We start from the raw sequence: 15,170 nt of genomic DNA, 5'->3' as shown, positions 1-15,170 counted from the left end.
AGCTCCAAGTACGGCAGACACTGAAATAGAAAAACATTCACAGGCAACACTGTCAAAAATCATGACAGCATGCCAAACTTGTAAAACTGCCTCAGGTCACAAGAAGAGTGGTTGAAAATGGAGGCTCACCGTCAGCAAGAGACGGACACTTAAACAGGGCAGCTGCTGAAAAAAGAGTGAATGCTCAGAAACTCAAAGAATCTTGACACCTACTTGGTCTGTTTATTAATACGTACAGAGGTCAGTACCTTCAGTCAATATAGTACTCATGATGGAGCAGCCATTGTGAAACAAGCACAAAAATACATATTCTTACAATGACCACATTCATGGACTATAGACTGTGATGTTTGGTGAAAGCCTAAGAAGCTGTTTAACCAACACTGCTTGCTCCCAAATGATGAATATGTCTGCAAAAATTTACACCAATTTTTCCACCTACCCTGATGTAGTCAGTGTTTGGGGTCGAAAATTTCTTTTGTTTAGCACTGGAGCTACAAGGCTAATGTTGCCTACAAAGTAGTTCTGCTACCACTACAAGTCAATAGTTGCCCAAATAATTTCCATTAATACATCCAAACAGCATCTCTCAACCAGCCCATCCAGGTCTTCGTTAAGGTTGCGCAGACTTGTCAATGTGGTTTACACAGCATGACTTACTGTAAGCTATAAAACTGAATACAACTTCACAATGTAGATAAACACCACTGTTGTGCTCAACAACATCCATCCATCCATCCATCCATCCATCCATCTATCCATTTTCTAAGCCGCTTCTCCGTCAGGGTCGCGGGAGGTGGTGCTGAGGCCTATCCCAGCAGTCATCGGGCAGAAGGCAGGATACACCCTGGACAGGTCGCCAGTCCATCGCAGGGCAGACAGACAGACACAGACAGTCACTCACACCCAGGGGCAATTTAGCATGTCCAGTTGGCCTGACTGCATGTCTTTGGACTGTGGGAGGAAACCGGAGAACCCAGAGGAAACCCACGCAGACACGGGGAGAACATGCAAACTCCACACAGAGAGGACACCGGTCACCCAGCCGGGGAATCGAACCCAGACGACAACAGCACAGCACCCTTTGTCTAAAATGGCTGTCCACTGCGTTCAGCCGTTTTGTTCATTTTTATAGCAGGCTGAAGTTTTATGAATGTATTTATTAGTGTCTGTTAGCTACGTTAGCCTCATAGCTCCAGTGCTTAGCTAAAGAAATATAATTTGGATACCAAACATGTCTCAGCTGATTGACCACATTTGGGGTAACTGGAAAATTGTATAAATTTGATTTTTTTTTTTTTGCCAAACCATGCCTTTAAGAGACTTGCATCTCATCCATGTCCAAGTGTCCAAAAAACGTACATTAGTGGAATGGCTCACCTCCTCTGCCCTAATGGTCTAGTTACAATACTGACCAGTCATGGACATCTGCCAGCTCATGTACACAGAATTAGGCAGTCAGTTCTCCAAGTGTGTTGAGCTGCCTTATAGCGTTCCTCAAGAAGCAGTTCAAAAATATGTGGTGGTTGGTTTAACAACCCCAAAAATGGTTGAACCGTTCCACAGACTAAAAGCAGTTCAACTCTTAGTATTCATTTATTTATTTATTGATGCATCTACCCTCTGCAGCACTGATTGTGAATCATATGAGCTGTAAATTCCATTTTACATCCCTGAGTCCCCAGTCTGACCTCAAAAATACTCAAGAAAACTTTATGAACATTTTTTACCAAAGTCTCTATTTGATGTCATTTCCCTGGGTATCTGTCAATGTCACACCCAAAAATAACATACATAATAAGATACATGGGTATCAGTCAATGTCACACCCAAAAACAAGCATGTGGAAGAGCGTTCCACATGCTTCACCGATAGTTTGTACAACACAGTGGGAGAAGTTTCTGGAAGGCTTTTTTGAAGTCCTCGTTGAAGATGGTATATATAAGTGGGTTGATGAGTGAATTCAGGTAGCCCAGCCAGGTCAAGAAGTCTGCAACAACGGCTGAGATGCTACAAGAAGGGCAGGTGTTCACGATGACCTCCTTGAGAAAGAAAGGCAGCCAGCAGATTACAAAGGCCCCGAGGATGAGGCCCAGCGTCAAAGCTGCACGTCTCTCCCTGGCCCCAGGGGCCCTGCGGTTCCCGACCACCCGCCCTGTACTGGGCGCAATCCTGACTCTGTCTCCATCTGTAGATGGGTCAGAGAAAGACTTCTCAGTGGGGCTGAGCGTGTCTGGACTGAGAGGAGCCTCTCTTTCTGAACTTAACATGACACTGTTGACTGTCTGCTGCACCAAACGGCTGCTTCCTCTTCGGTTACGGAGTGTCTGGGCCGCCCGGTAGATCTTGTAGTAGAGTACCAGGATGAGCGTGAGGGGGATATAGAAAGCACCAAATGTAGAATAGACTGTGAAGGCAACATGGTCATGCTCTATCAAACAGTCCATAACTCCAACTCCATGGCCACCACCTTCTTCTCTTAGATTGGGAAATTTCCTCCACATGAGCGGAGGAAGTGAAACAAGTACGGAAAGCACCCAAAGGACCACAATAGTTGTGGCTGCACGTCTGGAAGTGCGCTTCTGAGAGTAGGCCACGGCATCAGTGATGGCACGGTAACGGTCATGGGCAATGGCAGCCAGATGTAGGATGGAACAAGTACAGCAGGTAACATCCACGCCCAGCCACAGGTGGCACACGATTGGCCCCAGCACCCAAGCCTCCTCCGCTATGTAGATGATGCTGACTGGCATTACCAGCACAGCCACCAAAAGGTCAGTCACAGCTAAGGAGCAGATTAAGTAGTTGGCTGGCTGGTGGAGCTTGCGGGTGACCAAGATGGCGGTGATCACCAGGGAGTTGATGATGGTGGTGACCACAGCCAAAACTGAGAGCATCAGGGAAAGCAGGACTTTACCGGGGCTGATCCGGCCAACCAGAACATCAGAGAGTTCCACAGAGGAGCAGTTCAGGAGATCCATGTTGTTTTAAAATGCAGTTTGACTAGGGTATGAAATCTGAAAAGGAATTAAAATAAATAAATAAATAAATACATACATAAATAAATAAACGTATAAATAAATAAATAATGCAAATCACTATGACTGGAGGATTTTTAGGACATACATAAAACAGACACAAAGCAATGCAATTAGATATTCCTAAACTAGTGTCAATTTTCTGGACAAAAAAAACAGAATTAACCTTAGAGAATGTTTCAAAAAGCAAATACACAAGTCAATATCTGTGAAGCATTATTTTGTAATAACAGACATATCCTCAAAGGATTTGCTTAATGCATCTCATTTTGCAGGCTAATGGCATTTTTTGTGACAAGGAATTGCGCTTTTAGCAATTACCCGTGGGGGGGGGGGTATGGGGGGGGGGGTTCGTTTTCACATCCAGCCAATCTTTTGTTATTTAACTTTGACACATCTGACCATTTGTGAGGGAGCACAGTGTCACTCATGAACTGAAGTGATTCACCATCTCTGCAGTCTGTACATAATAAGATGAAATGTTTTAAAGGAATGTATCATTTCCTTTCAAGTGTCTTCAAGCAGTGACTCACTGGGTTCTCCACAATACAGAGTTTAACTTACTCTATGCCTACCAAAACAGTTTATGCGCTCTCCACAATGCAGAGTGCAATTCACATCCTGTGTATTGCATTTTCTAATTCATGAAATTACACAGATATAGTTTTTTTTGTTTGAATCTTTGCAGAATAGAAAGAATGACCCATATTCCTCCAGCTCCAGAACGTTAAAATCTGTTGATGAAAATATCTGTATATCAGCACGGCGGCAGCTGAGTCATTCTATCAACTGCACGTGATTCCACGAAGCGAGCATGATATACGACACTCATGAAGTTAACTGACTCACCACTTTCCCTCTCACACTAATCTAAGTGTTAAATAAGACTGCATAACCAGAGCACAATTACCAAGTTTCATTTGCAGTAAATCATTGGGCGTGTAATTAACTGCCTTTGTCTCAATATCATGATTAATTGAAGCATTTCTACAAAGTACAAACCTTTTGCAATGTAGCAGAAAACACTTGATTCACATCAAGTAATAAATTTCAAGTTTCATTGAATGTTTGAGTATAGATTATTACTTAGAAGGCCCGTTTCATTGAAAACACATTTTCTTAAGAATAAGAGTTCAATCCATTATATATGTTGTTAAAGTTTAAAAATTTACCATTCACTTGCTACTACATATGGTCGATATATGGGAATTAAAGTCATATTTAAGCTGGATTAGTTTTACCTGGGGAGGAGCTATAATTTGAGTGATTACTGTTGAGATCCAATATAAACCTGCCTTGTCTATCATTTCTACAAGCTTGCTAAGTAATCATTCTTGAGGGAATTACGTTTTCTAGCCCTATTCATCCAACAGGACCGAAATTTCTCTGCTATGTGAGAGGTAGATGTTTTATTTCATTATCACTCTAATTAACCCATCACTAAAATGTTTTAGACTACTCTGTAAAAAAGGAGCTCAGCACAGTTCCTTTTGAAAACAGTGCTAATGGAATCTAGAACATTTTGGTGAGGGGCTTTTTAGAAGGAGAATGAAATGAAATATTGCAAGGTACCGCTCACAAGACAAAGCGATTTTTGTCCCGTTTATCATAATTTATCAAGTTAATTGAGCCCACTTTACTAATTTAATGTCCTCTTTTGTAGTTTGTCTGGATCTGTTAAATTACAATCTTAACACCACTGCGAACAGCCAGGCTATGACAAATATCAGATATTTCAAAGATACATTAACCTGTACAAATCGGCCAGTTGAATCTCTTATAAAACGACATTACCAGACCTCCTCTGGTAAAACAAATCCAGCTCGAATAGGGTGTAAACTGCAAAAGCTGCCCCTTTTGAAATCAATGTTTTTGTGATATCACAAAAAGCAAAGCATGCACTGGCCTCAAAATATTTGAAAGATTTTTAAAAAAAAATGAACCATTGGTAAACTTTAATGTTTTTTTTAGGTTAATTTATAAAATTTAAAATATAATTCTAAACAATATTATATTTGTTTTACAGAAATACTTCTAGCATGATCTATTACTGTTGGTGGACTCCCAACCAGAATTCTAACCAGAGTGCACTCAGAGTACTGTAAAGCACAGAGGTAGAAATGTCAATGTCTTAGGCTGTCATGAGTTTGTGCTTGTTGATGGGATTACAAACTCAGAAATATACAATGTAAAAATGAACGTTGTGTCCAACCATACAACTTGCAGAAGTCTGCAAAAAATTATAGCGATTGAAAACACATCAGCCACACCAGAATTCTTTGCCCAAATAAAATGGAGCTGTGTGTTTAAAATAAAAGCCACTTGGTTTGATATTTTGCTTCCTAAAACAATGAACCGCCTACATTTTTTATAATAGCACAAATGTCCAAATACCATAATATTTCCATTTTTAGCTTACAGCAGTTTCTCCTGCTCATTCGCTTTAAAGTCATAAGAGATGTCTCAGGAGCAGGCTGCTGTTTGAAGGGGCACAATGCAGGACAGACAATGAGAACAGAGGTCATTTACATGTACCAATCTTAAAGGCACAGTAACACAAACAGCAGGTTTACTTCTGAAGTTGTTACAGGTTGTTAAATAGTCATGCTAAACTTTTCTTTAAGTAGCTGACTTTAAGTTAAGCCATCTTTGTGTGTAATTTCTGAGTATATTGTGAGATAAAACAATGTTTGTAATGTTTGTTGTCCACATCATAAAGTCCTAGCACCTTATAATCTTTCCATCTATAGTGATGTCACATCAATGGCTGAGTCTTATCTGTTCAGAGAAAATTCAATAGCTTTACCAGCCTAGGAAAGTCTGAATTGCCTACATAACGTTCACTGCAAAAGTTTCTATGCTGTGAAATGTTAGGTCCACGACTTACCGTCTTGCAATGTATAACATGATTTTGAGATGCATCTGCTTCAGTCACACTGACATTTGCGTAGGCTAAGTCATATACATTCAGAACAACCTTCGCGGGAGACAGTTCCTATCAAATTTTTAGCATGCTGTATTAGTTTGCTCTCTCTCTCTCTCTCTCCCTCTCTCTGAATTTTACCTTCTCACACAGGCACAGAGACCTCAATATTTAATCCTCTTACAACTTCACACTTTCTACATCTGCACACCAAACAGGTTCTATCAAAACTGGGACAGTTTTGCTCAGTCGTTTCAGTTAAATTAATGTTGCATTTCCAAAACAGAACAGTAAACAACATTTCAGAGGTCAGTGCCAAACCCTGAATTAGACCTTAAACAGCTTATTCCTCAGAGTAATTCTGGTGCCAGCACAGATCAATAGTCCAGGTTTTATTAAAGCACAACCAACAACAGATGCTACAGTTGCCCTGTCATTCAAAATGGTTCCCACACTAGTTTAGAGGCTCGTTCTGTGTAGTGCTGCAGAAACACCCAGACGATGAGATGAGATAAAGTTGAAAAGCAGCAGGGATGGATGGAGAAAGCTGCCGCTCGCGAAGCCAAACTGCGCCAGCTAGTGAGATCACGATCCGCTTGCTCTCCCTCCTGCCAATCACTCTTCTTACTTCCTGTGCCTTCAAGAGCCGGATCACACTGCTCTAATCAGCCTCATTAAGAGGAGTCTGCAAGTATTTCTTCTGGCTGTTTTTTGTATTTAACTAATTCATGCTTGCTGATGTAAACACCTGATGTAATGATTTTATGTCTGACACTTCCAGTAGGCCCCAAGCTTAGGGTAGAACTGAAGCAACTCGTCATGAATGACACTGAGGCATGGTTACATTTCACAGGTTCTTGCAGCACTGACAAGCTTCAGAAAAACTGTTGTGTCACCAACCTTGATGTCCACAAAGACGGAAGGTATTTATCTGTGCAAGGTCTCCAGAGAACGTGTCAAGTTTTCATTCTTTATTTTGTGTGTAGGTGTTTGATAAATGACAGCATTTTCACACCTCATAACAGCAGCAGATGTTTCGTTATTACTTTTGTGATTCCCTCATTCTGAGGGTTTACACAAAGGTGGGACTGTGTATCTCTCAACAATATGTTCCTTTATCCCTGCATTTAATAGGCACATATGCGTACACAATTTGCCTCCAAGACTTTTAAATCCCTGGTCATGTAGCCTGCCAGACATTGATTCCTCTCCTCAAGGAAGGCCACAAGAGTGAAAGTAATTGCAAAGAGTCACTGAGAATAAATAAATAAATTCATGACTTTTTGAGGCTTATTTTTCCTCCTTGTGACTCTCTCCCTAAGCGAATGCTGTGTTCAATCAGAGGGTACTTATCCAGAGTGTTGTATTCGCTCTTGTTTTTGTCAGATGGCATGCGTGGTTGCCATACACACTGACTGCGTAAAATGTTTTGGCCTTCATCCCAAATAAACAGACTAAAATGAAACAAAAATAGAGCAAAAAAAAAAACACTGATTTGAAACTCTTGATTTGAGACATGAAAGAGAAATATGATAAACTCTTGAAGGTTGAAAAAAAAAATCAGTTATATTTGGCTTATGATAGGTGGCTGAAATAAGGGATGCAAAGGTGGCTTCTCTGCAGTGAATGGTTCCTTGACTATTAACAGTTGGCCTCATTTTGCCATCCCTATGAAATGAAAAAAAAAAAAAACAAATCCAATCCCATTCCTGGTGGGAAGTCTCAATGCTGACTCGTAATGCAGATTACTTTTTCATCACAACCTCCATGTGAGTTTTTCACTAAAGTAAAGAATATTAAGTCTTCAAACAAACACACCTTATATAACCAGATGAGGGAGGTCATGGTATTCTTTTACGATTACTGTCAGGGAAGGAAAACAGCAGAATGAAAAGTGAGACTTTTCAGAAGCACTTCGCCAGATGCGCAAGTGACTATGGATCTGTCACACTGGGGCTGCCAGTGCAAACTGAGCCAAAAGGCCCTCTGGGTGTTGAGCTGGTGGCAAAGCCCCAGGCTGTCAGCAGTCTGGCAGCAGTCAAATGGAGCTGCCCCTTAAAAGCTGATTCAGGACCAGCTTTTATTATTCAAATCCCCGTCTTTAATATTATGCGAGAAATGGCAAAAAAAAAAGTACCTATGATGAGTACAAAAGGCACATATCAACCTAGAAACACGTGCTTTCTCTTATCTGAACCTGAGTCCAATGGGACTCAACAGATGGAGCTCTGCAGGCATCTAGAATCCAGACATGATAGATAATAGGGCTATGACCAAAGAATCAGGAATTTTTTCGCATCTGAAATTCAGTCCCTTGGCATAGATGCCTGCAAGTTTTATAAAGAGCGTACTGCATATGTTTAGGTGTTAAACATAACATATAAAGTAACTTCTTTCTAGGTACATTCAGTACACTCCAAATTATGCTAAGTTGTTTCACTAAGGACACACAGTAAATGGCTCTTTGCTTAGATATATGATTCTAGGAAAACTACACCTTTACTTTTAAGCCAAAACTGGTACCTTTACCTTTAAGAATGTACAGCAGAGGTCATCACTGAAGGGCTGAGTCAGGCACGGTTTGGTGATTTCCCTGCTCTAACACACTTACTGAACTTGGAAATTAACAGAATTATTAGGAATTAGAAATTCAAGCTACTGTATCACAGTGCCTGGTATTTTGACTTAGCCTCTTGTACCCAGGACACCCACACTTCTCTTCAGAAGGCACCATAAGATGGTTTGTTTACTTAAATCACCTGGAACATTCCCAAGTCTACAAGGCCATCATTGAAAGCAGCACCATCATCATTTATTGTCTGGTTTGCCTCCAGAGCTGCATTCTCTAAGGGCAAACCACAGCATTTTGACAATTCACAGAGAAAATGATCATTCACCACCTCCACTTTGCTGAATCCTTGTGCAATATCACCACTTTTCAGTAGGTTTCTTAAGCCCATCAAATCCAAAATCAGAAAGCATCTGAACAGCATATTTGGCAGTGTTTGTATCCCCTGCAAACAAACAATCACAATCAACAGACACCCTCTCTACACTGACAGACATTAGTAAACTTCGTTCATTATTGCCCCTCTAAACTTACAGAGCAAAAATGATGCATTGGAAAGATACTCAACAAACAATGAAGCTTACAGAGGTGTTTTTGTATTTACAGTAGTGCTGGGCAGTATCACACAATTTCTAAAATATGTCACAATGTCCAGAAATGTGTGTCATGTCCAGAAATGTGTGCTGTACCAGTGCTGCACTGTCCTGTCTGTGTCTAATGTCTGACTAATTTATTATATTTATTGCATTGTTTCTAGCTTAATTTCTTTGCACATGATGTCTGCACGTTTACTTTGTACTGTTTGCTCCTTGTTGCACGGTGTTGTTCTTGAAGGAACGTAATTTCACTCCATTGTGTACTTGTACATAGATGGGATGACAATAACAGCCTCTTCACTCTTGACTCTTGACTTGATATCACAATATTTAAGTTGATATTAGATTGCATATAAGCTTCCATTAATAAAGAGGAATTGTATCATCAGAATTATGCTGATTTAAAACCTCTCCATTACTAATGCATTGTAAAATGTTTTTGTAAATGTTGATTAGATAGAAACAGCTTTGGAGAAGTTTAGAAGAACAAATTTAGGCTTAATATTTATGTAGTGTTTATGTATTTTGAACTTTGTTTTCTACCAATGTATTTGTGATCTACCACTATGACTAAACATCAGTATGAACAATATATCACTAAAGAAACGTTACAGTCTGTTAAGGTAGAAAACACAAAGAAACATTTTAAAAAGTGCAGTTATCAACAAATTAGGACAAAGATTAAATATTCAATTAAAAAGAAAACAGTTTAAAAGATAATTAAATGTTTTTTTATTCCTAGAAATGATAGTGTCCTGTACTCATGCATCAGTACCACAAACAATGCAGTACTGACTTGTGTACAATCTGCTATAATGTATGTTACCATAAGTGTATCTGCCTTAACTTTATCCTTCAATGTACTTCCCTAAATGGACTACTTTATGCCAAATAGCATAGTCCAGAACACATTATGTACTGGCAAATAACAGTTATTTTGTTTCATTCAAAAATATGTAACCATAACACAAGCTGTCTGACTGACTGCCATCAATCAGTATAGTCTCCTCCCCTCTATTAAAATTAGAAGCTGATCAAATAGGCCCTGGACCTTCACCTTCAGAACTGAAGAGGGTTTTGCCATCTCTGTTTGCCTGTCAGAAACAGCTCCATGACGTTCAATTAGCCTTAACTAAGTTCAACACTTAATTCAATTTGTGTCAGATCACTTATTACATTTCATGGTCACAGCATTCATAGTAGATTTGTGAGTCAGCATAACGGACCTAGACACAAGGCTAGAACCTTGACTAGAATACACATGACTTCAGTTTGAGTTTCCAAGACCACAAGAACAAACACTTAGAATCCTCAAAATATCCTCATTATCCGAACTCACTTCTGTGCTAGAGGCAGCTTGCGTGAAAAACAAACAGTTAAGTCTGTGAGACAGTTTCATCGCTATTTATTTGACTCATTTTCACATATTTCTGTATTTCATAACTGCATTCGGGTGCAAGGCATGTTTATAACTCTAGGCTCCATACAGAAGGCATGCGCAAAGCAGCTAACAAGGGCTGCACAGATCAGACAGTAGAGTCTTGAACATGCATATATATATATATATATATATATACACACACATACACACACACAGAAAGAAGTTGTGTGTGGGAGAGACAATTGTCTTAAGAGAGTAGGAGCAGAGAGGGAGTGGAGCTGATCTGCCAGTCAAAGATGAAACGTTAAGAATTTAAAGCTATTGCCTTATATTTCCCTGCATCATTTTAAAAACTGACAGCACTGAATAAAATATTTGACTGTCTTTTTTTGTGGTGGTCCAGCCCGGAAGACTCTTTATGACTAATAAATAGCATTTGGGAAATGACAGGATGAGTAAATGTCTGGCTATACGCCACACAAACGTGCACTACATGAGGAAAGACAGAAATAAATAGACTAGATGCTGTTGAATGTATCAGTCATATTGTGGTTTGCTAAAGGACATCAAACAATTTGTTTGACTGTAACCTTGTGAGAGGAGGAATGAAAAAGTACTGCCTGCATGACTCCAAAGGCAGAAGAAAGCTAACTCATCATCCAGTGCACCTCAAGGCTGTTATCTGTCATCAGTAACAGAGCCATGTACACTTAATGGGCATCTTTTCTTAAAATACCTTGCGGAACTTCTTCATTTAAATCAGCTGCAACAGGGTCCGCTGCCAACTCATTTTGGCAGCAAAGCAGTTAGTTAATCAGAAGGAAGATTAGGGCTTGCCTTAAGTCTGCAGCTTCCTGTTACCATGGCAGATCAGGCCATGCTTATACCAAGTTATCCATCTCTGGCAGCATTAGCTAACTTATCTCAGAGCTAAGTCCTTGCTTAAGTGATTTCATCCTTCTTATGTGTCTGAAGAGTGACATCTCAAAAACATACATATATTACATAACGTGACCCTCTTGAGTCTCAAAGTGTGGTATCCTGAACATGACATATGGTGAGGCCCATGAGTAACTGGATAGTGACAAATATTTTGATGCTTTGACATAAAATATGGAATATTTGCTTTAATGTGAGGATATTTACACACATGGGTAAGAACTTGCGCCTGCCATGCGAGCCAATGAGTCTTGTGAACAAAAGTATGAAGTATGAAGAACCAACTATTTTCTAAATTAATTACGTGAAAAAAAAAAACTTGTGGTGTCTGTATGTCATGGAAACTGATGATGTGCTCAAGAAGGAGAGTTTGACCACTTCTTTGGTAAATTTATATACACTATATATTTTGCAATCCCCTGCACTCAATTTAAACACCAAAAGTTATCCGTTCATTATCCAAGTATGGTTATGAAAGCAGGAGTGTAATGATGCACTTCTGTTGTATCATTATTTGTAGCCTCTCAGCTGCATGACTTTCTATCCTCCAACAACCTCTATGAGCCTTTTCAGTCTGGTTTCCACACCCTGCACAGTACTGAGTCTGCCCTTGTTAGTTTTAAACGACTTGCTGCTGTCTACAGATGCTGGGTTTCTTAACATCCTGATTCTTTTAGATTTAACAGCAGCTTTCGACAACGTTAACCATATCTTCTTATATCTAGACTGTCATCTGTTGGCATTACTGGCCTTGCCCTTCAATGATTACAGTCATACCTTGCGGTTAGGCATCAATACATTTCTATGCTGAGTGACACTGATGCTAAAATGTTGATCAATGCCTTCATCTTCACTCGCATCGATTACTGTAACTCACTTTTCTATGGCCTTCCAGTTAAACTAATCAATCGTCTTCAGTACATCCAAAACTTAGCAGCCAGGGTTCTGACCTCCACTAAGCACGCAGCTCATATCACTCCTATTCTTCAACAGTTGCATTGGCTTCCTATTAGTTCTAGGATTAAGTACAAAATCCTTCTTCTTACCTTCGAGCCATTACATGGTCTGGCTCTGACATACCTTTCTGATCTCATTTCTCTATATTGTCCCTCTCGTGCTCTCTGATCTTCTAATGCTGGACTCCTCACAGTTCAACTAGACTTCCTACTATGGGTAGCAGATCTTTCAGTGCTGCTGCCCCCAAACTCTGGAATTCTCTTCCTTCCAGTCTTCGAAATTGCTCTTATCTGTCTTCCTTCAAATCTCTGCTAAAAACCTTCCTTTTTTCCTCTCTGTAGTCTTAATTTTTATTTTGATGATGATGTAAAGCGTCCCTGGGTTTGTGAAAGGTGCTATATAAATGGAACTTATTATTATTATTATTATTATTATCATATGACTTTTTAATCTTACGTCAAGATTCAATTTGATTATCGGCATTTTGTTAAAAATACCTTTGCGCTACAAAGACCTATACAGATTAGTTTGGCTTAGAAATGTACAGTGTGCTTTTTCAAAATACCTTTTTTTTTTGTTGTTTTATTTTTTTCCCGTTACCATGAATTGACAAGCTTGCCTTGTACACTTTACTTAGCCTAGAGTGTAAGATGACACTCGGCTTGGGGATAACCTCAGCCTTCATCCTTCATCCTTCAACCTTGTTTATCTTCTCACCTGCTAGTCAGCACACAGCAAACGCATTACCTCTTATGTAACCATATGTGGATACAGAAAAAGTGCTCCAATAGACCTGCATTGGATGTGGTCAAGATCCGTCTCTGAACGTGGTTTGAGTGATCCGCCTGTAATCCGATCACAGTGCAACTTGGCTTTTCATGCTGTCAAGTAAAATCCAAAAAATGGACCAATGGATGCAGTGCAAAACATTTTTATTTTTAATTTACTGTAGAAAATCAAATATATTGATGATAGTGATATGGAGATATTACACTAACAACAACAATCAACAATCAGTATATTATATATTGATATATTTAGAGGCATAGGGAGAGAAAGACAGATGTGACTAGTAGGCTTTCTGGATGTACCACAGAGCTGCTGTCTCAGCGCTTCTCTGTGAATTAACATAATAAAGGCTGCCTTATGGTCCTGCTAATTGCTGGCAAGAAGGAGGGGTGATGTCCTGAGGATCCTGAAATCTCAGTCATGCTAGTGTCAAAGGTCTCTCTCGGTGCTGGTGGTGGGTACCAGTGAGAGGTTCCCCCACAGCTGAGCTGATATTAGCAGGCTCATTGAGGGCAGAGCTCTAGCTCTCCAATGCTCACTTCAGCGCCAGAGTGAAAGTGCAGCTAAATCATTCTCCGTTATCATCGCTGAGGATCTGCCGACCCTGTTATATCAGAAATAGCTGGGCACTGTGACTTCTATAGCCTCCCCCCAACACTCTCGGCTTCCACGCGTGTGTGGGGAGGGACGTGTGGTGGGAGTCTCACTGAGCTGGGTTGAATGCAGCAGAACATTTTAACACCAGAAAATGGAAGTGCCAAAAACCTCCCTGTGAAGGTTAGACTCTGAGGCGTCTGTAGGACCGTTAAGGTCAATAAAGAGAGGAAAAACTACACGTAGCCACACGCGATGATACACAATTTCGTGCTAACTTCGCAGCGCATGGTGGTCAGTTTGAAAGGGAGAGAATTTCTCAGAGAAAGTGTGCGTGTTACCTGGCTCGGGCGGTCAGGACACTGAAACAGCATCATCAAACACGAAAACACACAGCAGTTATTCAAGACTTACCACGAAAACAGACGGGAACCCTGCAAAGACGGAGCGGCCAGTCTCAACGCTTCACTAACGAACCTGTCGACAAAATATCTGAGGAGCTGCCAGACGGAGGCGGCTGTTACCGCCAGCGCGGAGGTGATGTCGCGTTTACGCAAAAGTACAGTCTTCAGAAGCCGAGTTAAAATCTCAGCACAGCGTCTCTTCCCGTCTCCTCGCCTCTTCTGAGTAAAACTAGCGCAGCAGAGAGACGCGCTGATGTGTCGGTTAAAATTCCGTTACAGGGAGAACGCCGCTCGCGAGCGTCGGAATCCTCCAAGCAGCAGCAGCGTTCCACTCGCGCGCGGTCAGCGGCATCGCTTTGGCGCTCAAGGTGAGGGCGCGCGCCGAGGGGGAGGGGAGGCTCCTACTCTGAAAAGGCGGGAAGAAAAAAAAAAAAAGAGCGGCTGGACGAAAAGTAACCCAAACGGCGCTGGACATGGACCCTCCCGTTACCTTGGGGGTCAGTCTGGCCTCGTTTAGTGTTTAACGTCTTTAAATAAATGAAATAAACTACTGACATAACCTTTTGCGAAGACACCGAGCACCTGACACGTAAACATCGGTAAGATTTTTAATTGTTATTCTTTTCTCCAGGTTTAATTTGCTGTAGTCAAAGGATGAAGATGATGCTGGATCTGAGAGCAGGAGGGTCAAAGGCGTTGTCTAACTGGAAAAGTCACAGCATCATGTTTGGTGAAATTCTCCTCGCGTTCTGGTAGCTTTCAAAAAACATGTACACATACAAGAAAAACCACCCCAGGCATGCTGGTCTAAGCTGGTTTATGCTGGTCTAGTGCAGGTTTTGCTGGTCAGCCAGCATGGTCATGCTGGTGGACCAACATCCCAGCATCCAAAACACAACATAGGCTGGTTTTGGTGATGGCCAGGGTATCAGCTTCCAATGCTACTGACCAGCATATCAGTACTATCAGTATTCTAAACA

General features: G+C 40.7%; 1 protein-coding gene across 1 annotated transcript; it reads right to left on the bottom strand.

Moving 5' to 3' along the window:
• Positions 1 to 940: 940 nt before the first annotated feature.
• htr1fb (5-hydroxytryptamine (serotonin) receptor 1Fb) lies at positions 941 to 14,567 on the bottom strand. Its single transcript, XM_017715096.2, has 2 exons — positions 14,201 to 14,567; positions 941 to 3,017 (listed from the first exon to the last, which is right to left on the bottom strand). Exon 2 carries the CDS (start codon positions 2,979 to 2,981, stop codon positions 1,866 to 1,868), a length of 1,116 nt encoding a protein of 371 aa, XP_017570585.1. The 5' UTR covers positions 2,982 to 3,017; positions 14,201 to 14,567; the 3' UTR covers positions 941 to 1,865.
• Between the last annotated feature and the right edge of the window lie 603 nt (positions 14,568 to 15,170).

This window comes from Pygocentrus nattereri, chromosome 12, assembly GCF_015220715.1.
Source record: "Pygocentrus nattereri isolate fPygNat1 chromosome 12, fPygNat1.pri, whole genome shotgun sequence".
Taxonomy (NCBI): Eukaryota; Metazoa; Chordata; class Actinopteri; order Characiformes; family Serrasalmidae; genus Pygocentrus; species Pygocentrus nattereri.
Note: the sequence above shows the minus strand (reverse complement) of the source record. Positions and strands in the feature narration are given on the sequence as shown.

Coding starts and splice junctions, on each gene's coding strand:
- htr1fb (XM_017715096.2), bottom strand. CDS start 2,981: ATGGATCTCCTGAACTGCTCCTCTGTGGAACTCTCTGATGTTCTGGTT.